Source organism: Schistocerca americana, chromosome 3 (genome assembly GCF_021461395.2).
Source record: "Schistocerca americana isolate TAMUIC-IGC-003095 chromosome 3, iqSchAmer2.1, whole genome shotgun sequence".
In the NCBI taxonomy this organism is placed as follows: domain Eukaryota; kingdom Metazoa; phylum Arthropoda; class Insecta; order Orthoptera; family Acrididae; genus Schistocerca; species Schistocerca americana.
In genome coordinates, this window is record NC_060121.1 from 812,319,033 (window position 1) to 812,346,755 (window position 27,723).

At 41.7% G+C, this 27,723-nt stretch overlaps 1 protein-coding gene across 9 annotated transcripts in view; it reads left to right on the forward strand.

Annotated features, from left to right (window-relative positions):
- Nucleotides 1-27,723, forward strand: part of LOC124607083 (inositol polyphosphate-5-phosphatase A) — a 323,688-nt gene that overhangs the window by 155,363 nt on the left and 140,602 nt on the right. For 5 of the 9 annotated variants that reach the window (XM_047139269.1, XM_047139272.1, XM_047139263.1 and 2 more), the window contains 2 exons: nt 1,206-1,261; nt 1,367-1,451. The exons of 1 other annotated variant lie outside the window; for it this stretch is intronic. In XM_047139269.1, the coding sequence (XP_046995225.1) occupies nt 1,206-1,261; nt 1,367-1,451 (141 nt within the window). Of the gene's footprint in view, nt 1-1,205; nt 1,262-1,366; nt 1,516-26,066; nt 26,155-27,723 lie in introns of those variants that run through there. 3 more of the 9 variants (XM_047139266.1, XM_047139268.1, XM_047139267.1) reach the window with 3 other exon arrangements.

The following is a 27,723-nucleotide window of genomic DNA, read 5'->3' on the forward strand; positions in this document are numbered from 1 at the left end:
TTTTTTTACTCTTACTGCATTACCAATATCAACTTAAAAGGAAAGTAACTTTTGATTGCAACAGCTTCACACAGATCTCTACGCCCAAACTTTGTAATTGTTGTTTGTAAAAATCATTTTTAAAAAGAAACTTACCTCATTATTAAAGATTGCAGTTTATTTAATTTCTCTTAAGCTGGAGCTTATAGACAAATAGTAATTTGTGATCTCTAAGAATTGGCAACTTGTTGTTTCTCAGTGTCCATTCATGTGAATAGAGGCAAATTATCACTTTGTACTTCTGTTATCTTCAGTAGGTCCACCCTTGAGTGTGAGGTTGGCACAAAAATTTTCTATTTTAAAATTACTCAATTGGGATCTATACTGACAGTGCTATATACATTTGTAATAATTATAGATAATACCCTTGCCTCTCTGTTGTATATTAACTGCAGAGAAAGCAGAGTAAGATTTTGCAAAGTTGTTATTACCAGCCTCACAAAATCACAGTGGTCCACAATTCACAAGCTTCATACTTTTTTGAGATGCCATATATTGATGCTTCTCCTATCCCACTTAAGATTGAAGCATATAAAGCGTAACTTTTTACATATGGCATTTCTTATCATTCCATTCACTTCAGTAACATGATGGATTGTTCACATGGGTGCTGCTTACGGTGTAATTTGAACTTCATTACTCACACAGGAGTGGTATATGGAAGGCTGATTTTTTGCACCCTGAAATGTTTGTTGTGGAATTTTCTGTTTTTGTTAATTATTTGGTTTCTTTCTTCATTTGTTCGTAGCCCTGGCTTTTCAACATTTTCGGGATACATTGAAATTAAACAAGACTTTGCCATTTGTGTACCACTTCTTTGTATGCCCTCATTGTCTATTAATTGAAATTGATAATGGTCCAACACACTTGGCCAGTATGCCTAGTCACTGTCTGCATTTAGTCAAACAAAGATATAAGCAGACTATGTTAGGTGACAGCCAAAATACGCTTGAACAAAACCTGGCAGAACTATCACTTTTTAGAACTGAAAGGAAGTGCTGTAACCAAAACTTGTTTCTGTTTGTATTATCGCTTTTTTTAGGTGGTATTGGAGTTAGCATATACACATAAATTCAATAATGAACTACACATTTCTAAAAATATTAAGTGGTGCAGTAATCTTGATATAGAATATTTATTTATTGTATTTTCTTATTTCTTCTTAGTTCCCATCCGTTTACTGCAAAAATCGACGCCGTGCTTTGGAACATACACTGGACAGGTGTGTGCCATTTGCATTTGATTTGGAAGTTGGTATTTTTGCACATCTATTTTTAATATTTTTTTGTACATGTTCATTAATACACTTGATTTTTTTTCCCTTCAGGTTTCATAATGATGACAATGGAAATGCACCATTCTTTCTCTTTGGTGATTTTAACTTCCGAATTGACACTCAAGGTGTTGTGAAAGTTAGTTTCCATTTGTATATGAACAATTCTTAGAGTATAAACAGTCACCCCACAGCATCCATAGGTTTGCATTTTTGTGTATTTTGCTCACAATTTTATTATCAGATTTTTATTTACTTTGTGTACCTTTTCTTGGCTCCACTGTGTTTGTAGTTTCTGACTTCCATAAATAATAAGATAGATTTTTATTTTGTACTTTAAATTTATATATTTTTACCTCTGTTGTATTGTGGTCTCTTAAGCAATTTTTAATAGAATGCTGTATTGATAGCAAGCTGTGAAGTATTGACATATTATTACCGCAGTGTGAAATTACACTTAAGGTTATGCTTAGCATTACATCTGGTTGGCATATAACTTTCCTTTTGTAGACATTGATGAACTCCTTTCCAGAGATGAAATGTACAATATTGTCAAGTTTTTGAACCATGATTATTTTCTGTGTTTTGTGTAATTATGGCATACCAAGAATATTTCACCAAGTCATGAAGGTAGATGGATGTTACCTCCAGCTTTCTTGTTTATTCAGTAAGGCAGTTTGCATTCCAGGTGTGACTCCCATCTGTAGATGAATGTAATAGGTGCAAGGGTAGTGTAGTGGCTTGTTTGTGGTTTTATTGTTGATGATAATGGCAGAAGGTAGAAAGTGAAACTTGGCGACAGCACATATCCTACTCATCTTGAATAGTGGTAGTTAGGCTGCTGAGATTAGTGTCCCCATCTGATGGAAGGTTGACCAAAAACAATGTCACAAGCCCTCACTATGCAAGACACTGTGGAAAGATTTGTAATCGACCCAGGGCATTAGCACTAAGTAAGGTGATTTAATTTCACTATTTGTTCCTCCCTTGCCAGCCAACTAATACTGATGACAAGTTCACCATCAGAATTGAAACCAGCCATCCCAAAAGGAGCCCCACCACAGAAGCATAAATTAATGACCCTGGCTACAAAAGGGTGTGTGTTTTTCAGGTGCACAATAACAACTGATGTGTTATGTTATTGAGTTGTTATTTATTTTTTAAAAAACATAACAAATGAGTACTAATATATAAAATATTTGGATAAATCCAAATCTTAGAAATTATGACGAACAGAACTCAAAGCTACAATCTCAAATCTGCCTTGGAGTGCAGCTGATGGCTCACATGAACTTCAAAATACTCAACCTCTCAATAGCTCTAAGTGCTCATATACTTTCTCTATTGAAAATGCCTTTTTTTGCTGTGCTGTCCAGTAAATATGTAAATTACATGGCATATTGTAATACTTTTCATAATTCTAGAGACTGAATGCTACTTTTGCAGGTGGCTGATATAGTCTGTCGGTAAACTGAAGAGAAAGCGAGTGAGTGAGTCCACACACTGCCTACGAAATTAAAAAAAATTAAAAGAATTGAAATCATTAATAGATAGAACACAATAGTCTAAAATTGCTATGAACAATTATAGTTTTATAAAAAACAACAAATAAGTTGAACGCCATTTTCATGCATAAATCAGATTTTTTTCCCTGACTACTACTGGGAATTTGTCAGAAACAAACCAGAAGTTAGAGAGGTGAATGTTAACTTAATTCACATCAGCTCCCAACTGAAAAATTTAACTGAATAATCCCATACAAAATAATCACATCTGCATATTTTATGATTATAAGAGGGCCCACAACACAGTATTACAACCTAGACTGTTTTCATTTTAAATTGTTGTGGTGTGGCCCCCTAGCCTACAGCCTAGATAGCCTGCACATAAAAGCAGCCGTGATTGTATACACATTTGTGGAAGCTGTACACTGCAGCTCTTGCACCACCAGAAACCTGTTTCATAGCAGGAAAACATTCTAGATATTTATGCTGAAGTGCATCATCACTTGGAAGTGTAGTACCACACACCCAAGTGAGTACTCCTTGCATGATTGTCTTTGTTACAGTCTCTCTTTGATTTACATTTGCTGTGTGCTTTGTAATTATTCTGTTATTTGATTCTCTTTTTAAAAATGCATCGAATGAGCATCAGCTGTGCTCACGTCTTTCTCTTCTTTGTTATCATAACTCTGTGATGTCAGACCCGCTACCAGCCGCACATGTGCCTACAGGGGCAGTAACCAACCACACAAACCGCCACCATTTTGGCAACAGAATCCTATCCTATGGTTCACAAAGTTATAAAGCCAATTTGTAACTGCAGATTACACAAAGGGCTCAACAAAGATATGACCTCAGAGGCGCAAGATATTCTGGCATCGCCATCATGCACTTATCTTTACTCAACTATCAAGAATGCCCTGATACCCACCTCTCGCATTCCAAGGTGAAGACAAGAGAAGCTACTCTGCAGCGAAAAACTAAGGGATCATTCTCCGTCACAGCTACTGCACTGCCTGTGTATGTTAGTAAGCAGTGTTGTTAATGAAGACATCCTGCAGAATATTTAGTTATCGCACCTGCCATCCGATACACAGAAGACATTAACAGTGTGTGCTGGTGATATTCATAAACTTGCACAAACTGCAGATCGCATAGCAGGGATGTTACCGTCTGTGTGCATCACCACAGTTTACCCACAGCCTCGGGCAGATAATACCCTCACTCCATTACAAGCACAGATCTCTGAGCTTGCCGTACAAGTTTCTACCTTATGAACTCAAGAGTACCAGCTGCCAATCCTGTCACCACTGCCCACCAGGAAAGCACAGCTGCTCACACCCATCAGCAAGAGTGTGCTAGTACCGCTGACAGTTTGGCTCTGAGGTGCAGAACTGCTGTTGACTGTTCAAGACAGTCTATAATACAGAACTACAGTTACTGGTAGATACATGTCAGTTTATCTGTCCGTCCGCCTGTCAACCACACCACAACTGTGAGTATGGCCACCTTTTCGCTGCCAATGATTCCACAATCTCAACATATGGTCAAATCACCTTAATGCTAAACTTAGCCTGTGATGCAAATTTGGATGGCAATTCATCGTAGCAGACGTAAAGTGCTTCATATTCGGAGGACACTTCTTATCTTTCTTTGGACTCCTACCTGATCTCTATCATCAGCACCAACTTGATACCACTACTAACCTGGTAACCAAGGTCGAGTAAATTATGTGGATGACACTGCAGTGCAAATGATAACCAGTGACTCTCCATTCGTAGAGCTTCTGAAGCAGTTACTGGAGAACACATGCTAGATGCCCACACCAGCACCTGTGCAGCATCGAACAGTACACTGTATATTAACCACACCAGAACCACCACTTCATGCTCAGCTGCACCACCTGCCACCTGGCACTAGTTAAACTGAAAGTGGCAGAGCATGAATTCCAGTTCGTGCTCAAACGGGAAGATGCCTCCAGTTGACCAGCAGTTGGGTGTCTCCACTGTATGTGGTCCTAAAGGAGAACAATGGATTGTGCCCATGTGGAGGTTACCGACAGCTTGAGCCAAGAACCATCCCTGACCAGTATCTGATGTTGCATACTGAAGATTTCATTTTCAACATCAATGATAAATGCATTTTTACCACATAGGATTTAGTGCATGTATTTTACCAAATACCTGCGGCACCAGACAACATTGCTAAGACTGCCATCTGCAAACTATTCGGATTGTTTGAATTCACTAGAATGCCTTTTGGACTTTGTAATGCTGCATTCATGTTTCAACGATTCATGGAAGAGATTTTTGTTACGTGTACATCAATGTTGTATCGGTCATGTCAATCTAAGACGAAACACCTGTCACACTTATGGCAGATTTTCACTCGTCTTTGAGCACATGACAATTTTTTGGCATCACCAATTACTATTGTCGTTTCATTCACAACCACGCCCTCCTGGTTGTACCATTGAATTTCTTACGTGGTGCACTGAGGCTAAAGGACAAGCTGCCATGGAATAGTGAGCTGAGTTGGCATTTATCAAGGTGAAGAACGTCATTGCAGGATGCAGCTGGTCACAAATGGTTGCAGTTTGGTAGTTGTGACATCACAGTACAGCAGTTCATTTAATGATAGTATTGTAACATTCTGGAGTTATGGATCTGACAGTTGCTTCAAAAAGTCTTGCAGCTCACTGTCTGCTTGTTGCACTGCAGCAAGAGCTTTGAAATCAACAGTGTCAGTGATTGTTTCAATCCAAGAGAGTGTGTCTGCTGGCACTTTCAGGTCTCTCGCAACTTGGACTATGCAAGTGGTGAACTGTCTGATGTAGTCTATATAGCACAGCTGATGTGTTGATCCTTTCTCCGGACACTGGCAGAAAGCAGACATCAGTGGTTTGTGATCTGTGACTGGGTTAAACTGTTGTCCCTCTAACATGTGGCAAAACTTCTTAATGGAGGAGTATGCAGTGTACTGCTCAGTCATATGTAAACCAGTTCCACAATGAAGGTGATAACTTTCAACTGAAAGAAGCCAAGGGCTGCCAGTATTTGCCTAGTTGCTGTTTCAGTGCAGCACCAATTGCAGTGGCAGACACGTAAGTGATGAAACCCTACAAAATTTCACACCAACCTGCAAGAGATAGACTGGAGTCCAGTTTTCAATTAAACAGATGCGAACAAAAATTATAATATTTTTCTGAACTAATTTATGTCTATCTTTGAAGCCACATTTCCCAAAAAAATAATTAGAAACAGTCATGTAGGCACTGTCAATAAGTCATGGATCACTGTAGGAATAAAAACATCCTGCAGATGTTGTATTATTCCCTCAGAACTTGTAATGATCCAAAGAATTACTGTACCCTTCTAAAGAAGCTAATAAATAAGTCAAAACATACATGCATGAAGTCTGAAATTGATATGTTTGACAACAAAATAAAAAAAATTGGAATGTAATAAAGTGGGGAAACTGGCAAAAAAAAACAAAAAAAAATGGGGACAGGGCACCCATTGAAATTAAACAATGTACCAATAATGTAAAGAAACCTGAAATGATTGCAGAAATCTTTAACAGGCACTTTTTGTCAGCAGCAGAGAAGACAGGCTGTAAAGGTTCTGTGGACGAGTCATTGGCTCTTCTACAGAAAGCTATTAGTAATAGACCCCCACAATTATCCTTATGGCATGTTACAGTAAAAGAGATTGAAATAATTATTACCTCATTAAAAAATAAAAAGTCTGTTGGTGTGGACAGTATTTCCTGTAAAATAGCAAAATATTGCTATAAATGTATAAGTTCAGTCTTGGGCAACATTTTCAATACATCTCTGCAAAAAGGAATAGTCCCGACAGGCTAAAACTAACTGTAGTGATACCACTCTTTAAAAAAGGTGAGAAAAACAATGTTACAAACTATTGCCCAATCTCCCTCTTAACCATTTTTTCAAAAATTCTTGAAAAACTCATGCACAGGATGATTATCAATCATCTTAGCTACCACAGTATCCTAAACAAAAGTCAGTTTTAATTTTGTGCTGGTCTTTCTACAGAACATGCAGTATTGTGTTTCTCCAACCAAGTTTTGGAAGCCATGAACAAAAAAATGTCTCCAGTAGGTATTTTTTGTGACCTCTCAAAAGCCTTTGATTGTGTAAACCATCTAATCCTTTTGAAAAAGGCATAATATTTGGTTTGGGTGGAACCGTTGGTTCGTGGCTCCAATCATTGCTAAAGGACCAAAGGCAGACTGTAATGATGAGTGGCTCATCCAGAGAACCTGCTTCATGTAAGTTGTGGAGTGCCACAAGGCTCTGTTTTGAGTCCACTGCTATTCCTCATCTTCATTAATGATCTCCCACTTTGTTCTGATTCAAACAGTAAATGTACTCTTTTGCAGATGACACTACAATTCTAATTGACGATTTTACAGACAACAATCTTGAACAAACTACGAATAAAGTTTCAAAGATTGTAGTAAACTGGTTTTCTTCAAATGGTCTCTCTCTCAAGACAGATAAAACCCTTTATATGAGATTCCATACTTCACAAAGAAATTTGGAAGAAATTAACATTAAGTGCAGAGATCAAGAAATACAGAAAGCTGAGGTTACAAAATTCCTGGGTGCTTGTATAGACAGCAAATGTAACTGGTCAGCACACATTCTTCATCTTTATAAAACGCTTAGCTCAGCAATATTTGCACTACGGGTTATTGCTTCAATGGCTGAAGCAGACACCATTAAGGCTTCTTACTTAGCTATTTTCATTCATTAATATCATATGCTATTATATTCTGAGGGAACCAACCTCTCGCAAAGAAAATTTTCACTGCACAAAAAAAATTAGAATAATGAGTGGTGTCCATCACAGGCACTCCTGCAGGTGCTTGTTTCGAAAGATGGGGATCCTTACCACCTCCTCACAATATATCTTTTCCTTGTTGACCTTTGTCTGTGAAAACCCTTCTATCTACAAAGATAACACCCAATTTCATGATTATAACACAAGAACCAATAACAGTCTGCACATTGAACTGAAAAGCCTCACTATGGTTTAAAAAGCAGCTTATTACTCCAGCATTAAGCTGTTTAATGCTCTTCCACCACACATCAAATGCCTCTTAAGGTGTACGTGTTCGAGAAATCTTTTTATGCAGTTGATGAATATGTGAAAGAAAATGTATATAATCACTAAATTTGTAAGTGTTGTAAAATTAGCATAATTAATTTTGAGTACTATCATATGCATATGACAAGTATTTATTGGTATTCCTGTATTTCCTTTGGAATATTTAGTTTATCTTGACTCCTGTATATATTACACACCTGTAATATGTGAAACAAAATGTTCTGTTAACTAAATGTGCTGTTGTTTAGCTGATATCTTATTTACATTGTATATTTTATTGCATTTATGCAAGATATATTTCAACTGTGTACAATCTGACACATTCCATATCATAAATATATTACTCATCCTTAACATGTGGAACAAAATTTTCTGTTGATTGATTGTGCTGTCGTTCAGTTGATTTTTATTTACATTGTATCTTTTTATTGTATTTATACAAGTTATATTTGAGCTATGTAGAATCTGACACATTCCCTATCCTTGTGATTCACTCGTTACCAGGATCTATGGAACAGGAAATGAAATTAAAAATATTCAATAAATAAAATTGACCATTAGGGCAATAGGTGCTTCTGGAAGTGATAACATAGCTTCTGTGTTCCGTAGCAGTTTGTCTTTTTGTCTCAGTAGACCATGCTTGAATTCATTCACTGGTAGAGCCAGGAGGGCATGGCTGTGAACGAAACCATGATAGAAATTGGTGACACCAAGAAATTGTCATAGTTCTGTACCTGTCATAGGCTGGTGGCAGCCGTATATCTTTAGCATTGATAGTGTAGCGTAGGAATTGAACTTCAGCTTCTCCGAAAATTCACTTTGGTGGGTTGACAAGCAGATTGTGTGCACAAAGACAACTGAAAATTTGCTACAAGTGCAACATGTGTTCTGCCTCAGAGCTTGACATAACCAAAATGTTGTCAGTGTACACATAATAAAAATGTAGGTCATGTCTAACCTCATCCATGAATCATTGAGATGTTTGAGCACCATTACAAAATACAAAAGACATTCTAGTGAATTCAGTGTGTCCAAATGGTGCGCAGATGGCGGTCTTAGCAATATCGTCTGGTGTTGCAGGTATTGGGTAAAACATTCATACATAATCCAATGTAGTAAAAATGCACTTGCCATTTATGTTGAATACAAAATCTTCAATACGCAGTATCAGGTACCAACCAGGGATGGTTCTGGCATTGAGCTGTCTGTAATCTCCTCATGGGCACAATCCATTTTTCTTTGGGAGCACATGCAGTGGAGATGACAGACTATTGCTCGAAGGGTGGTAGGTTCCCTGTGTGTCAATGAGGATTTGTGCTTTGCTGCTTTTAGTTTCTCTGGTGTCAGGCAGCAGGCAGTTTGGTCAAATATGACGTGGTGTACTATCAAGTGCTGTACATGTGCTAGAGAGGGCGTCTATTGTGTGGTATAGAGTCGTGCATGAGGAACTCTGTGAACGGAGAGTTACTGGTTATCACCCGCACTGCAGTGTCATCCATGTGATTTACTTGCCCTTAAATTACTGAGATGGTTGTGGTATCAAGGAGGCCCCTATGGCAGAGGTCATGGAGGAGTCCACAGATAAGAAATCAGCTCTGAGTATGGGGCATGTTGTGTCTACTACAACGAACTGCCACTCAAATTTGCTTTGCAGGCCTAAGTTTAGTGTTAATGTGTATCAACTATGTGTTAATATTGTGAAACCACTGGCAGGGAAAAAAGTAACAGTCATCACAGTTGCAGTGCACCATATGAGCAGATGATAAACTGATAAATCAGCACCCGTTTCTGCCAGGAGCTGTAGCTTTGTAGTATACTGTCTTGTGAACAGTCAACAGCAGCCATCTGAAGAGCCAGTGGCCAACGTCATTGAGTTCCTGTCGAGTTTGCCTTCTTGCGTGGTGGACTGCAGTTTTGCATCTCGGAGCCAAACTGTCAGTGGTGCCAGAAGACTTTCTGATGAGGGTGAGCCGCTGCATTTTCCCAGGGGAGGAGGGTGGGGGTGGCAGCGACAGGATTACTGACTAGTACTCTGAGTTCATAAGACAGCAACTTGGGCCCGAGCTCCATGATCTGCACTTGCAAAGCGGTGGTGATATTTGCCTGAGGGTGTGAGCAACCTGTCTCTACGCATGCAGATGGATACATCTTCGCTATGTGGCCCATAGTTTGCACAAGCACGTAAATATAACCAGGTCACGCTGTTAATAACTTCTGCGTGTTACATGGCAGGCACAGTAATCAATTACTCTACTGGATTTCTTCGTTGACAGCATTGCTTGCTAACATTCACAGGTGGTGTAGTAGCTGCAATGAAGTGCAGTTTCTTAGCCCTTTTGTGTGGATTAGCTTCTCAGATTTCCTTGTCTTGGATTCCGGGAGACAAGTAATCAGGGTGTTCTTGATAGTTGTGTAGTGAAAAGTGCTGGGTGGTGACACCAGGATGTCTTGCACTTCCATGGCCATATGATTGTTGAGCGCTGCAACATTGTAACGATACTTTGTGTCACCTGCAGTTTCGTGCACTAACATAAGTTGGCTTTCTAGCTGTGCAAAATACTGGACAGGATCGTGTTGCCAAAACAATAGCGGTTTTACCATCACACAATTGGTTATTGTGCCTTTAGGCACATGTGCAGTTGGTAGCATTGTTTGACACCATGGAGTTGTGGTGATAAGGACTCAAAAGATGTATGACGTGATTGATGTGGATGGTGCTTACTTAGCATGATGTGGCATGATAGGAGATGTCAGTGACTGTCTAATATCATGTCTATGTCACCAGTTGTTGTGGGTGTAATAAATGAATGCTTTGATTTGTACCACATCCCTAAAGGTTCTCTTTCTTAATGGGATAGACAAAACATAAATGAATGAAATTGTGCACAATAATACGGAAATAATAGATTGCTGCTCATCACACAGGTGGTGTTGAGTTGCAGACAGGCTCAGCAAAAAGGAATGGTAGAAGTATTTCAGCTTTCAGTCAGTCTTTATTCAGAAGTAAAAACCTCTCACACATTCACGCAACTCGCACATCACCATCATTGTTTCCAGACACTGAGGTGTAGGTCGTCTTCTAGCATTGTTTTTCATTTGGCAACAGCCTATCCTTTCCATATTATTATCATTTCGGCTCTCCATTTTTTTGAACTTGTATGTGAGCAGACATTTATTAACACATTTGTTTTACTTGAAAATTTGATGAGGATAACAAGAGGACCAATATAAGTTGCATATGAGAATGAACAGAATAAATGTGATTCACCAGTTGATGATATAAAAGAAATGAAACAATATAAATTTGGTAGGGTAGTGTTGTCGTGCATTATCTGTAAGAAGTGGAGAAAACAATATAATTAGCATGGAAGGAATATGTGCAGATAAATATAACTGTAAATGTTACTTCATCATGTCCAAGTTTATTTTATTTTATTAATTGTGGAATGGACATTATTTGCAGTACTTTTTTTTGTAGCTCGTGTTATATAAATACAGTTTGCTTTAGCATTTATTATTTACTGACTGCTTGCACATGACAGATTTTGGCAGTGTACTGTCATTTGTCCTATTCTTATTTTGCATTGTGATGGCATTTCCACATCACTATATCTGAGGTCATTAAAAGTACATATTTTTTAATATTTAGCAGAGTGTATGCTGTGATGAACATATGTCACAATTTAAAATTGTGAGCTGGACTTGAACTGGGATTCTTCCCCTTTTACAAAGGTGGTACACAGTAAGATGTTCTGTATATCAAAGTCTGACTCATTTACCATTTCAAAGCTTCAGCTTGCCACCAATTATGGGAAATACAGAGAAGTATTAGTAGCAAGCTGAAGATTTAAAAGACGTGCTCTGATGATGCAAGTTCAAGTCCCAATTGAGCATGGTTTCAACTTGTCGCTGTTGCTCATTTACAGTTAATTTTGGTTACTGTTTGAGAGCATAATGTTTTGATTGTGGATGATAATTGTATCATTCTGCACATATGTTAACAAACTTTACTTAGTAATACATCTATTAGTTACACACAGTGGACACACAACTACAAGCAAAAGTAAAAAGCATTCTACAAATGTTTCTGTTTAATGCTGTGTTTATTGTGTTTCAAACTCGGAGCACTGCACAGCATTTTAACACTGCATCTGTGACTTACAGAATTTGTTAAACGATGCTCTGTTTCTCAGTTTGCATCCCACCATCATTTATAGAAGTATTAATTGGAGTTTTGATATCATCAAACTAATGTTATAGTTTTGGCTAATTTTAGGTAGGAGCTTCATATCACTATCTGTGCTGGTCAATGGATAGCATGTTTGTTTTATGTTTGTGGCAATTACTGACTGCATGGCTGTTCAGTTGATACACATGAAGATGCTGTGTACATTATGTGTGAAAACTGTCTCCCTGTGTAACCTATTTACCAGGTTTTGAGAGCAATGTATGCACTTGTCTGTTTCTATGTCCACTTTGTGTAGCCTTTTAATGTGGAGAGGTTGTTATGTTATGTTGCATGTATTTACAGTCTACTGATGGTATTTTCCTACATAAGATACGCAGGCAGTTGGCTTTTTATAGTATTGTTACAATGTTTTCTTATGAAGCTGACTTGTGTATTTCTCCCAGTAATCATTAGCAGCTGCTATTTCTGTAATGATGTGTTGTTGAATGTCAGGAGGTGTTGCAATTGGCTGTTTATGTAGTTGTTGATTTTTATTTTAATTATTTATTTTTTGTCCTGTTGAAGCTCAACAGTCTAATGCATGTTTCACTTTCATGCTCTGCGTAAATAGAATGTTTTTGTTTGACTTATTGACTTCGATAGCAGTAGTGTCATAAATTTTCTTGCCATCTTCCAGAGGTAAATTGTCACCAAAATTCTTTTTGGAGTAAATAATACTATTCGTGGAGGGCAGTGCACTAGGTACTTTGCTTGCTGTGTCTCATATCTATGCAAGATCTTTATTTTGCCTGTACGTCATACTGTAAAATATGCAATACTTGTAACTTAACTCTAATTGTAATTGGTGTTATACCCATACAATTTCTACTTTATGAATTCAGCATGCAACCAAGACCTTCGTGCTCTGAGGATCAAGGCACTGCAAGTACATTGAATATCAAAACACTGTGATCATTCCACATATTTGTAAGAAGTTGAAACTGTGTGCGAGACTTGGTCTCAAACCAGGAAACCATGTCTTTCGTATGTAGTGAACCATGCCTTTCATATGCAGTGAGCAGCCAATGCACATCTCATTTACTTCTTCCTAATGAGGAACTGGTTAAGCTTAATTACAATTGCATAACCTGTATTGCCTTTTGAATTTAATATAGGTCTTTTGAAGCATGCTATTTTTTGAATCCATGATGATACCTCAATTTTGATGCACTCAGGTTCATGATGATCCACATACATTGGACTGCCAGATCGTTCTACATTTTGTGACAGGTCAAGACAATGTGCTGAGCTAGGACTTGAACCCAGAAGCCTTGATTTTCAGGTGCAAAGTATGACCACTTACGCTGTCTCTCCTCACATCAAGAGCTATTCAGTTTCAACTTGTCCCATGTTTCTCTTGTTGGTTCAACACTGCACAGATACTCTTCCATTAAGCTGCTGGACTAGCATCTCATGGAAAAAGGAAACCGCAGAGAGACGTAACCACAGCCTCGAGATTGTTGCTAACATAATGTTTTTGCAAATCTCTGTGATAGAGCGGTATCCAAATCCAGGAGCCTTCTTTTTGTGGACGGTATGCTGTCAGGTATTCTTTGCTGTTCTGTTTTGCCTATAGGTGATAGTCCAGGAATATAGCATGAAGTTAAAACTGTGACTCTGTATGTGAGGTCTCTACACATTGCGTAATTTGAAGTGCAGTGCCTGGGTGTAACTCACAAAAAGCAAAACAATGATTTCAGTATGATTGTTCCTCTATCATGTGAATCAGTTTACGTGTGTCTAACAGAGGATATGTGATGTACCAAAATGTATGGCAGGTTCTGAGAGTAGAGTACAATCATTTGTTGATTCCATGTGGAGATATTGGGGAAAATGTGTGATTTTCTTGACTTTGCAACAGTACCAAATGGTGTAAGCCTGCCATCTGCAGATAATAATTACAGAATATGTGAACTTTGTCAAGTATACACTTGCTGCCATTTATGGTGCTTCTTACAAGTAGGTGAATGATTGTCAAACCACAGGACATTAGGCATCCATAACATCCTTCAAGATAGTGGAAGTCAGAGGCTTATCTGCTTTGTAAACCAGAGTAGTCACTGTCAGTCTGTAACACTTCTAAAAATGGAGTAAGATGCCAGGGGAAGGCAAAAGAATTTTACAAATGGAGGATCCCTAGCAACTGACACATGTACCCTTGTTGACCAAGCACCCTAATTAGTCGAAGCTGTAGTGGGCATGTGGAACATTGTAACTTGACTGGGAACAGTGGAAATGACTTGTTTCATTAAATGAATCACGCTTCATGTTACAGCACATTGATAATCATGTGCTGCTATACCAGCCACCAACAGAATGCCTTTTTGACATCTGTACCACAGGATGCACATATTGTAACAATAAGAATATTATTGTAAGGAGAAATTTTGTGTGAGGTTTCCTGGGAAATGTTGTTTTAGAAAGTCCCATGGACTGTGCCAAAATTATTACTAAAAATTTACTTCTGTGTATGGCTGATGTCTTTCCTATTGGGTATGGATCTTGTCTCTACAAGATAGCAAGAACATTGCTTCAGCAGAATTCCAATTGACTTGTTGGCATGCATATTTGGCAGCTATTAAGCCTGTTGTATGGTGTGAGATGTTTCCAAATATTAGCTCAGACTTCACAAGCCATTTGCTGTTCTTGTAATCTACAGTAATTGTCTGACCTCCGTGTTGGCAGGTTGTACCATATACTAAGGACTTGCACAGCACAAAATGAATGAAGCATGCCTTGTGTGTCAGGAGGGATCCATACACTAACACAGTGCTGTTCATAATGTTCTGACTGGTCATTGTAAATACAGAAATGCATTTTTCCATTGTGTTGAAAACTCTCACATTCTATCGCTTGAGCCTTGTCCCGCAGTTACGCAGGGTCAGCCATCGTTCATCAGATTTGACATGTTAATGGTTAAGGGGTGGCCGGATGCCCTTCCTGCCGCCACCCCGTACCCCCCGGGACGGAATTAGTGTACCCCAACTGTCTGCGTCGAGTGTAATCCTTGGAATAGTGTGAATGTGTTCAGATGTCTGCGAGCCATGTAACTGAGGCGGAACATGGGGACCAGCCCAGTATTCACCTAGCTGGATGTGGAAAACCGCCTAAAAACCACATCCAGGCTGGCCGGCAAATCGGCCCTCACCGTTAATCCGCCGGGCGGATTCTATCTGGGGCCGGCGTGCCTACCCGAGTCCAGGAAGCAGCACGTTAGCGCTCTCAGCTACCCTGGTGGGTCTGTTCAAAACTCTCACAACCACTAGTTAATCAAAAGGTGCAGATCTGTGAATATCATGCTAGTGTAATGTATTCGTATAAGATAAGCAGCAGCTGCAGGTTGCTAAAACACTCTGTGCTAATTTAATTTTTAATATAATGTGAAGTGAAAAAACAAAAATTTAATGCTGACAGAAAACTCTTATGCTTACCAGGTAACAGCAAGCCACACCTCAGTAAAAATTGACCAAAACTCATACTTGTTTAAATTAGTAGTTTCTTATTATTTGCTGAAAGTGAAGCACTAACATTAAAATATGGGACTGTTTGCTACTTAATTATTAAAGTCACTTAGGTTGCTGAATTGGCGGGTGGGGGGGGACAGAGGTGCACCATGCAAGGATGGCAGGAAAATAACCAGTAAGTAGCGTGAACATTGTACATGCACTCACCATTTTCATTTCACATTCTGACTCGGAATGCATCAACAAATTTCTCCACAAGTGCTGTGACTGTCTGAAATCAGTCGGCGAAATGAGAACTACTCTATACACTGTCCTCTTCTCCACATCATCCAAAGCAGCTATTCAATGTTTGCACAGCCTGCACAATGTAGTCACAAGCTGTTTCCAAGTACAACCAATTTCTTCGCCTTATAATTTTTATCCTTGTCACTGATCTCACTGTAAACTTCTTTTCATTCCCTACTATTTGTAAGATGTTCACCAGAGAACAAGATAACACTGAGAGGACCAACTTTGTTACCATCCACTACTCTACATCAGACTGATAACTAAATTGTCAGTTAAGCTGAATAGCCATAGACAGTTTTTCCCTAGCAGGTAGAGCTTAACACTTTATTCTTGATGGGGAAAAATTGTCAGCCACATTCAGAGGAAGTGTTATAAGATGTGCGAAAGAAATGGGAAGATTGCAAAAAGTAATTAGTTGTTAAAAAATTATTTTAATAGGTTATAACATACAAGTTCAAAGTACAATAATAATTATGAGATATTGTAGAAATTACGACCTGTAACCCCCTAAGCTGCTCTGCAATTTATTCTTTATTGTGCTGGATAATGGTGTTGGACTGAAACCAGTCACACAATGAAGAAAGAATTAAACAGCAGCTTTAGATATTATAAGATGTCATTTTTACAATTTTTTAGAGATTGTGCTAGACATTCAACAAAAAATGTACACAGAATAAAAGAAAATTATTTTCCTTAACCCAAATATCTGCTGCCATGTTAAGGGATTGTTTAAGTCTGATCAGGAAATGTAGCATGACCTTTCGCAGCACATTGACAGGTGATATTGCCGGTTGTTAACAATATGTTGTTTGAGACCTGGGATTGTTGCTCGTGCATCAGATGAGAAAGCACTTTTCGTTAGGCACTCCCATAAAAAAAAGGTTGCAGATAGTTACATCAAATGAGCAAGGGCCAAGGTATAACCATGTTGTGTTCAAATAGCATAACCCAGGAAAAAGGCTCGCATTGAGAGTCTTGTATTGTTCCTTGTAGCTCCAACTTGTTGGAAAATATGAGACAGTTCATTGCAAAAAGAGCAGGTTGTGACGTGAGAAAACTATGGATCAATTCAAGGTATTGCTCACCATTAACAAATGCTGTTATCGCTGTATTACCATCCTCATTTCTGTGTGTGTGTGTGTGTGTGTGTGTGTGTGTGTGTGTGTGTGTGTGTGTGTGTGTTTGTGTGTGTTTGTGTTTGTGTTTGTGTGTGTGTGTGTGTGTGTGTGTGTGTGTGTGTGTGTGTGTGTGTGTTGGGGGAGGGGGGAGTGGCAATCCATTATGTCGTTTGTGGAACACACTATAGCTTTCTGAACATGTAGAGGCTTCTCCTGAAGTAACTAAGGATTTTACCTATTCAGTACCTGAACCTTTGTGTATTAACAAAACTAGAGAAATGGAGGTGCCTCTTGTCATTTATACATAATATTTCTCAAGAAATGTGGGCGTATTTTTGTAAAACTGGGTCAATTCCTGATAGCCACGTGCATTAAGAGGCTGCGCAAACTGAAGTTTCTCATGCTGAAAACTAAAGTCTTGGAGAATCCTTTTCACCAGTTTGTCATCTGTCACAAGACAGAGAACCTTGACCCTTTTGATATTTTAAATAAACACACTATTCAGGTCACAACTGATTAGTTACGCACAACTGGTTTTAATCTGCCCTGCAAATCATTTCAAGTCTGGTGCTGCTAAGTGCTGTTTTAGAGCCAGGCCTGAAGATGAGCTGCAGCACAGATTGAAACTGGTTGTTGGTAAATAGAAAATTGTGATAGAAATAGTAGTTTGTTTGTTTATTATTCTAACAATTACCTGGTGAACAGTTGCAATATTTTCAGGGCTCCAAACAGTTCAAATACCCCAACATCATTTTTTATCAGTCCAGTTCAGTCAAGGTTGCTTTTCCATATTTGACAAACATTATCTGATGGATCAGGTTGGTTTCACGCTGTGTTAAAATGGCATTGAAAGACAGATTGTGTTTTCACCAGACTTTCAAAACTGTGAAAATATGTTTGTGCTGGGTAGCATGTTTTCACTTGATTAATAATCCATTGGAATGGTACGGTAAGCTGCATAAGTGATGGGATCCACTAACCTTCATCCTCACCACCTCGCTACTTTTTCTCCCTGGTGCCTAAAATATTCCCATATAAATGATATGGTGTACAGTGTTTGAAGACCTGTGATGCAGTTTATGGATGGAACTGTTGTATGCAAGGAAAGCTGCATGCCAGATAATTAAAGAAAAAGGCAGGGATACATGGAGGAGATCAACACTAGACATAGATACCTGCAGTTGACCCTCAGCAGAAATAAATGTAATTTGTAGTTAGATATAGAGACTGTGATCTATCAGGTTTTCTCGTCATGACTGATTAGTAGTGAGCTATTGGTTGTTGTTGTGAGTTGTTGTTTTTATTTTCTGCTCAATATTTTGACAATTGGCTCAGCCATCATCTTCATTTGCTGCAAATGTTTCTGTTGTGTGTATCCGTTGCCTGCACCCCATCCAGAATGTGAAATGTTGTTGGTCTTACATTGCTTTCTATAGCCAAGTTTGATTCCCAGTGTCCATTATACCCTTTGATATCTTTTTCAGAGATCTCACTTGTATTCTGTGTAAAATAATTCTCCCAACATTTTCAAACTCTAATGGATGTGACGGCCAGCAGGATTTTAATATATTGAATGCTGGACCACAGGCATTGTTTAAATTGAACCCTCTGTCCTTGTTCAATAAATTTTCTTAAAAATTATGTCTTTGTTTCTATTGACTCCTTCACTATATTCTCCCCGAAACATGGTGTTTGGACCACAATGCTCATCTCGTCTATTCATTTCACAATATTTTCCAAGGCAGAGCTTGGCAGCAGCTGATTTGCTTGGTTGTTTTAGTCATGTGTTGTTCATGTTCCTTGCATCGATCCATAGGTGTTCTGATAGTCTGCCCCATGTATGCTTGAATGCAATACACACCTACAGACGTAGATGCTCTTTAACATTACAAAGAACACATTTTATTTTAGTTGAAGTGAGTAAAATACACTGGATGCCATGTTTCTGTAGGAGTCTACTGCTCTTTCCAGACACTAAGCTGTCATGAGGGAGATAAGCAATTTTTGACTCCTCTTTCTTAGGTGTTCTCGATTGTGACTGCATCACCTGTTCAGTTTGATGATTTGATTACCCATTCCTTCAGAACACTATTCATAGGTGTCACAGTTCTTCAGTGAGGCTCTCCTTGTCTGAAAGTGTTGGAGCTCTATGGACCAGTGTCTTCAGCACCAAATTTCTTTGTAATAGATGACGGTGGCTCAAGACATGAACATAGAGATCAGCGTGCATATGTTTTCTATATACTCTGTGATCCAGGGATCATCCCTTCTTCTCTTAACTAACACGTTGAAGAAAGATAGCTGGCACTCTTTCTCAAGTTCTGTCATGAATTTGGTATTGTGATGGGTAGAGATTAAATGCTCCAGGAACTCTTCACGCTTTTCCACTCCAAGCGACCACACCACACGCATTGTCCGTGTGCTGAGAGAAACAGGTTGGTTTCAACCTGGTGGATTCTAGTTCCTTCATTTCACTGTTTTCTTTGTGATGTTAAGGGCAATCTAGATTTGTATGACAGTCCATGCAAATGTGGCACATATTACATAGGGAGCAGACCATCAGAACAGTTGAGGAGACAGACAAGGAACAACAGCGACAAACCCAACTAAAGCAACCAAGCCAATCAGCTGTTGCCTAGCATTGCATTGAATATAACCATGAAATGAATATGATGAAACCAGCACCATGGTGCAAATATGAAGGTTCTGGGTTGGCATAATTAAGGAGTTGATCGAAATAAAGTTGTCAGAAAATTTAATAAACAGATAGAGGTTTCAGTTTACAAAATGTTTGTGGTCTGGCCGGAATTTATTGATTATTAATTATTATCCCATTGAGAGACTTATGTTAAAAAAAATTAGTGCAAGCTGTGAAAAACATAAGAGCATCAAAGAGTGTAGTGGATTCGGGATTCAAAATACAATTGCAGTGTGAGACAAACAATAGTTCAGTCTGGCTGGAATTCAGCCAGCGAGTACACATAACAGCAAAACATGCAGTAGCTGAAGAGGATGGCAGGATTGGTTGTTGAAATATTTTGCATATCATGGAGAGACAGCAACTCGACAGAACACTCGGAAGAGCATTATTAAGACAAAGAGAGAGACGTGTTATTGTTCAATTGCACAATTGGTGATCAATCACTGGGAAATGTAACCACCATAAATATATAGGAGTCTGCACCCAGAGTGAACTGATGTGGAATAAGCACGTAATATTTCTTGTAGGAATGCAGCTACCTGATTGAGATTTATTGGAAGAATCCTAGAGAAATATAATTCATCCAGAAAAACAGTGGTTCACAAAACACTTGTTCGACTAATTGTTGATTGTTGCTTATCAGTCTGGGGTGTTTACAATGTGTGATCAATTGGAGGAAATTGAAATGATGCAATTGAAAATATTCAAGGGAAGAATGGTCTCTTTCATCAAAGGTTCATTCTGTTATTGAGCATCATGGAGGTGATCAGGAAACTTCCATGGCGTAGATTGTAAGAGAGACTCAATACATTACAGAGATATTTACTGATTGTATTCAGAGTATATTTTCTGAGAAGAATTCAGTCCAGTATATTACTCCATTCTGCATACAACTCACAAAATGGGCGTAAAGGGAATATCAGATAAATCAGAGCTCATAATAGACATTTACTGAATGTCATTCTTACGTGTGCCATTTGAAAATCGTACCAGAAAAGAGGAGGGAAAGTGATAATGGTAACAAAAAATACTCTCTGCTACTCTTCATATGGTAGCTTGGAGCATACAGGTTACTGGTAATACATAATATGAGGGTGCTCCAGCAGTAAGGTTCCCAAAGAGTTCCAGCTGCATGGGAAGGTGCTAAGTGAAATCTGTTCACACTTTTGTGTTCTTCTGTTCCCCCACTCTCGATTCCGCCCAGCCGCACTTCACTGCACAATTATGTATTGTCTTAGTAGCCATTTGCAATGGAGGTGCCCATTGCTGATCCCACCAAGAGCGAGATTCATTCTGTGATTCGGTTTTTGCACACGAAAGGGGCTCCACCCACGGTTATTCATTGTGAGTTACACAAGTGTATAACAACAAGTGTATGTCAGTTCAACATGTCCCAAATTGGTGCAGGGACATTAGTGCCAGTCGGAATGAAGTCCATATTTGCATAATGTGCAGCAACTGCACAGCACATTCATATGTATCGCCTGCCCTTCCCGTTACCCCTCCATGATTAAGAATGGAGTGGAAGACTTTATTTCAGACGCAGTTATTGAGATGGTCCAACACGAAGTGCTTCAAAATACAAGGATCGCCATCCGTTGCTAAGATTTCTGGAAGTTCTTGCCATACAGTTGAAAGAGCTTTGATGGAAAAACTGGGGATCATAAGTGTTCTGCTCAATGGGTACCAAGTATATTGGCAGCAAAACACAAGGAGAAGTGCCTTCACTGCGCTTGCCAGTTTCTTCAAAAGTGTCAAGAAGATAAGGAAGAATTGCTGGACTCCATTGTTATGGGAGTTGAAACATGGGTGTTTCATTTCACTCCCAGAATGAAAGAAACATCCAAACAATGGCATCACACAGGTCACCAGTTGCAAAGAAATTCAAACAAACTCCTTCTGCAAAGTCATGGGAACTGTGTTTTGGGGTTATAAGGGGATACTGGTGATCAATTTAATGGGACCTGGGACAATAATCAGCTCAGACGGTTATTGTAAAACACTACAAAAACTCAGGCAAGCTATCCAGAACTGCTGAAGAGGACAATTTATAACGCTGCTTTACGATAACGACTGACCTCACATCTCCTGCCAAACCCATGAACTTCTGACAAACTGTGGTTGGACAGTTGCGCCTCACCCGCCTTACAGTCTGGACCTCATTCCTAGTGATCGTCACTTGTTCCCCAAGTTAAAGGAACACTTGGGTGGCCAAAGCTTCTGTACCAATGGTGAAGTCAAAAAAGAGGTGAAATGCTTCCTCAACGAGTTGGCGGCAGAGTTCTACAACATAAGGATCCAGAAATTCGAGCACCATCAGCAAAAATTAAAAAAAGAAAAAAAGAAATGGTGATTATTTGGGAAAATAGAGCTAATTTGCATCTTTCCAACACTGTAAATTTCTGTGGAGATAAGCAATGTTGTCTATTTGTAAAGAAGAAGAAGAAGAAGAAGAAGAAGAGAGAGAAAACCTTACTTCTGGATCAACTCTTGCTTCCTTGTATATTGGATTTAGGTTCTTTCTACCCACACCCATTGTGTCAGAACTCCACAAGTTTGAGTTTTCTCTATGGTATGTGAATAGTTCCTGGTGCTCACATTGCTTCACTTTACACTGAGTACTCTTTTGTTGTCTGCGTTATTTCCACCCCAGTACACGCAACAAGATGCTGCAGTGTTAATAAAATGCACTTTTATTCATGTGAATGGTAGCCAAACCCCATACAGCCATCCAGATTGAGTTTTCGCCATATATTCTCTAAATTACTTAAGGCAAATGCCAGGATGGTTCCCTTGATAGGGCATATCTCGTTTCCTCCCCATGGTTCTCCAATTCCAGGTTTTATGCCTTCTCTAATGACTTCGTGATCAATGGGATGTTAAAACCTAATCTTCCTTTTTCCATTTCCAGTATCTTATTTCCATGTCTTTTCCCTGACCTTCACAACCCTCTTCACTCTCTAAAATTTCATGTCTCCTCCCTCTGCCTCCCTCCCCTCCCTCCCACCCTGTCATTTCCCTCCCCCTCCCTCCCTCCCCCGTCACTTCCCACCCTCCCCCGTCACTTCCCTCCCTCCCCCGTCACTTCCCTCCCTCCCCCGTCACTTCCCTCCCTCCCCCGTCACTTCCCTCCCTCCCCCGTCACTTCCCTCCCTCCCCCGTCACTTCCCTCCCTCCCCCGTCACTTCCCTCCCTCCCCCGTCACTTCCCTCCCTCCCCCGTCACTTCCCTCCCTCCCCCGTCACTTCCCTCCCTCCCCCGTCACTTCCCTCCCTCCCCCGTCACTTCCCTCCCTCCCCCGTCACTTCCCTCCCTCCCCCGTCACTTCCCTCCCTCCCCCGTCACTTCCCTCCCTCCCCCGTCACTTCCCTCCCTCCCCCGTCACTTCCCTCCCTCCCCCGTCACTTCCCTCCCTCCCCCGTCACTTCCCTCCCTCCCCCGTCACTTCCCTCCCTCCCCCGTCACTTCCCTCCCTCCCCCGTCACTTCCCTCCCTCCCCCGTCACTTCCCTCCCTCCCCCGTCACTTCCCTCCCTCCCCCGTCACTTCCCTCCCTCCCCCGTCAGTTCCCTCCCTCCCCCGTCACTTCCCTCCCTCCCCCGTCACTTCCCTCCCTCCCCCGTCACTTCCCTCCCTCCCCCGTCACTTCCCTCCCTCCCCCGTCACTTCCCTCCCTCCCCCGTCACTTCCCTCCCTCCCCCGTCACTTCCCTCCCTCCCCCGTCACTTCCCTCCCTCCCCCGTCACTTCCCTCCCTCCCCCGTCACTTCCCTCCCTCCCCCGTCACTTCCCTCCCTCCCCCGTCACTTCCCTCCCTCCCCCGTCACTTCCCTTCCACCCCCTCCCTCCCTCCCCCGTCACTTCCCTTCCACCCCCTCCCCCCTCCCCCGTCACTTCCCTCCCTCCCCCGTCACTTCCCTCCCTCCCCCTCCCTCCCCCGTCACTTCCCTCCCTCCCCCTCCCTCCCTCGCCCCTCCCTCCCTCCCCCTCCCTCCCTCGCCCCTCCCTCCCTCGCCCCTCCCTCCCTCGCCCCTCCCTCCCTCGCCCCTCCCTCCCTCACCCCTCCCTCCCTCGCCCCTCCCTCCCTCACCCCTCCCTCCCTCGCCCCTCCCTCCCTCACCCCTCCCTCCCTCGCCCCTCCCTCCCTCGCCCCTCCCTCCCTCGCCCCTCCCTCCCTCGCCCCTCCCTCCCTCGCCCCTCCCTCCCTCGCCCCTCCCTCCCTCGCCCCTCCCTCCCTCGCCCCTCCATCCCTCGCCCCTCCATCCCTCACCCCTCCATCCCTCACCCCTCCATCCCTCCCCGTCACTTCCCTCCCTCCCCCTCCCTTTCCTCCCACCCTTCCCTCCCTCCCCCTCCCTTTCCTCCCACCCTTCCCTCCCTCCCCGTCGCTTCCCTCCCTCCCTCCCTCCCTCCCTCCCGTCGCTTCCCTCCCTCCCTCCCTCCCTCCCGTCGCTTCCCTCCCTCCCTCCCGTCGCTTCCCTCCCTCCCTCCCGTCGCTTCCCTCCCTCCCTCCCGTCGCTTCCCTCCCTCCCTCCCGTCGCTTCCCTCCCTCCCTCCCGTCGCTTCCCTCCCTCCCTCCCTCCCGTCGCTTCCCTCCCTCCCTCCCTCCCGTCGCTTCCCTCCCTCCCTCCCTCCCGTCGCTTCCCTCCCTCCCTCCCTCCCGTCGCTTCCCTCCCTCCCTCCCTCCCGTCGCTTCCCTCCCTCCCTCCCTCCCGTCGCTTCCCTCCCTCCCTCCCTCCCGTCGCTTCCCTCCCTCCCTCCCTCCCGTCGCTTCCCTCCCTCCCTCCCTCCCGTCGCTTCCCTCCCTCCCTCCCTCCCGTCGCTTCCCTCCCTCCCTCCCTCCCGTCGCTTCCCTCCCTCCCTCCCTCCCGTCGCTTCCCTCCCTCCCTCCCTCCCGTCGCTTCCCTCCCTCCCTCCCTCCCGTCGCTTCCCTCCCTCCCTCCCTCCCGTCGCTTCCCTCCCTCCCTCCCTCCCGTCGCTTCCCTCCCTCCCTCCCTCCCGTCGCTTCCCTCCCTCACTCCCTCCCGTCGCTTCCCTCCCTCACTCCCTCCCGTCGCTTCCCCCCTCCCTCCCGTCGCTTCCCTCCCTCACTCCCTCCCGTCGCTTCCCCCCTCCCTCCCTCACCCCTCCCTCACTCCCTCCCGTCGCTTCCCCCCTCCCTCCCTCCCTCACTCCCTCCCGTCGCTTCCCCCCCTCCCTCTCTCCCTCCCTCCCTCCCTCCCTCCCTCCCTCCCTCCCTCCCTCCCTCCCTCCCTCCCGTCGCTTCCCTCCCTCCCTCCCCCCCTCCCTCCCTCCCTCCCGTCGCTTCCCCCCCTCCCTCCCTCCCTCCCGTCGCTTCCCCCCCTCCCTCCCTCCCTCCCGTCGCTTCCCTACCTCCCGTCGCTTCCCTACCTCCCGCCGCTTCCCTACCTCCCGCCGCTTCCCCCCCCTCCCGTTGCCTTCCCCCGTCGCTCCCCTCCCTCCCTCCTGTCGCTTCCCCCCTCCCCCCTCCCACGTACACAAACTTTTTCACTTTTGCTTTCCTTTTTTCTCTGTTGCTGCTTATCTTGATACCATCTTCACTATTATTATAGTTTGGCATCAACTGCCTCCTAGCTGAGCGAAGTGGCACAGTGGTTAGCACACTGGAGTCGCACTCGGTAGGAGACGGTTCAATCCCACATCCGCCCATCATTATTTAGGTTCTCAGTGATTTCCCTGAATCGCTCCAGGCAAATGCCGGGATGGTTCCTTTGAAAGGGCACGGCCAACTTCCTTCCCCATCCTTCCCTAATCTGATGAGACCAATGACCTCGCTGTATGGTCTCCTCCACCCCCCACCCCTCCCACAAACAATCCAATCAAACCCGACCCAACTGCCTTCTGACTCTGATTTTCAAACCTCCTTTGTTGTTGGCAGTTAATTTTTGATTTTTCTTCTCAAAGAACATCAGTTTTGTCTCAGGAGCTTCTGCTACACCTTAAACAATTCTAAAATTTTTATTTCTTGGTCAAACCAAATTATTCAGATTTTGACAGTAACTGCTCCTGCCTCAACTCTAAGTCTCTGTGACTTTCCTAGGTAATCCCTATATACTTAATTTCCTACAGTCTATATATTTTTAACATGCAATGGTTTGTGTATCCGCTGCCTCCAGGTAAGTAGAATCTTTTTTATTGTTATTTGAACATAGTTTCATATTGGAGATTGAATCACCTGTTTTAAGTACTGAAATTAAAGCTGGTAAGAGTTCATGGTGTCGGAAGTAATGTAAAAAATGGTACTGAGCAAGACATTATGATACAATCGAATTGTGAGTGAATATTACATGTAGCTACAGTTTCATATGTTACAGGTGCATGCATGTTGTTGATTACAAGCAATTCATGTTGAGAAGTACTGACTTTCATCCGGCAGAGCTCATTTTGGTGAGATTTTCAAAATTTGTGTTGTTCACAACTGAACAGTCACTACGTTTCGTAGACACCTAAGCTGAAACACTGGTGGTGGTACATGAATTTTCATCCCTGCACATATCTGCTGTGGCTAGTGATTGGCTCATAAGTCTGCTACATCTCCAAAAATTGTTATAAAATTGAAACTTTGGTTTTATTGCTACTTTTCATGAGTTTATGTTCTTACCTTATCAACGCGTTTTTGCATGCAGGTGTATTGTCACTGTTAGGTTAAGGTATTTAATAATATCATATCATCTCCAATCACTGTAGTGACCTATTAATGCCATTAAATACTCTAATCTGTGTCCATGCTCTGTGTTTTGAATGATTTGTAACACTATCTTGCTGTAAAAGAATATGCAGCCTCTTAGCAAGTACTTTCTACACATTGCATTTTAAAATGGCATTCTCATATCTGCCCCTGAATTTCCGTAATGGTTGTTTTTAGCAGCATTGGAAGACAGAGCTTTCTAGCAGGTGTCTCATTCCAAACCATGCTGTCAGATGACTTTCAGTAGTGTTTCTTAATGGTCAAGAAAAATCACTAAGCAAAGTTATAACACCATGGGGAAAATGGCAGGGGTAGTAAAAACCTCAGCTTGCTGGAATTTCACCAATAGACAAAAATGAGCTTACATCGTACTTAAGTCATGTAAATGGAACTATTCTCAGCACACTTTTAAAGTAGATAACCATTCTATGGTCACAAATCATTTTGTTGACTGGTGCATTAATGTTTCTATCCTGTACCTGAAGTCAGTTGCTGGAAACTTTTTTTCTCTGTTTTGTATGAAGAACATTTGTGTCCAGATGTGGAAATGAATAGGGAATAAGTTAGGTAGACGGAATAGCATTTTCTTTTCTTTTGAGTCAGACATTTTTTTCTCCTGGACAGAATGGTTGTCTGTTCATGCATATTCCCATAGTCTGAAAGGATCCTTCTCTCTTTTAAGGACCAAGACATTTGCAAGAACCTTTTGATAAAATTGACACAGAAAGACTCCAAAGTAATAGCTTTTCTCAAGAATGTAGAGAGGAAATAATATTTCATAAATGAAATGCAGATATTTGCTATATCAGGGTGTTGTACTGAGGACATTGTCTTATCTTTTTTGGTGGTAGTAAATTGCAGTGCTTCCATTGCTTTTTAAACACTGTTCAGATAGTGATGTGCAATAATAAATTTATGCTTCATTCACATAGTAATTAGCAGTGCATAAAAATTAGTTGTTTTAGTTTGTAAATGATTCAGTAAACTACAAATGAGTTGCACACGGAGTTGGCCACAAACAGTAGCCATGTTCGCAAATTGTGAATGACTAAAGAAGCCACAGCTGTTTTTGGATGTTCATGGTGCACAGTGCGTTCACAGCTTTGCTTTATAAATTCTACCGATTAAATCTTAGTTATTTTTAATAAACAGTTAACCAAATTTTTAGTATGTAATTGAAAATATTTCTTTCTTTTGATGTGCTTCAAATGAAATCTGTCACAAGTTTGACATATTATCTTTAGTGTGACTAAAACTTATTTTATGTT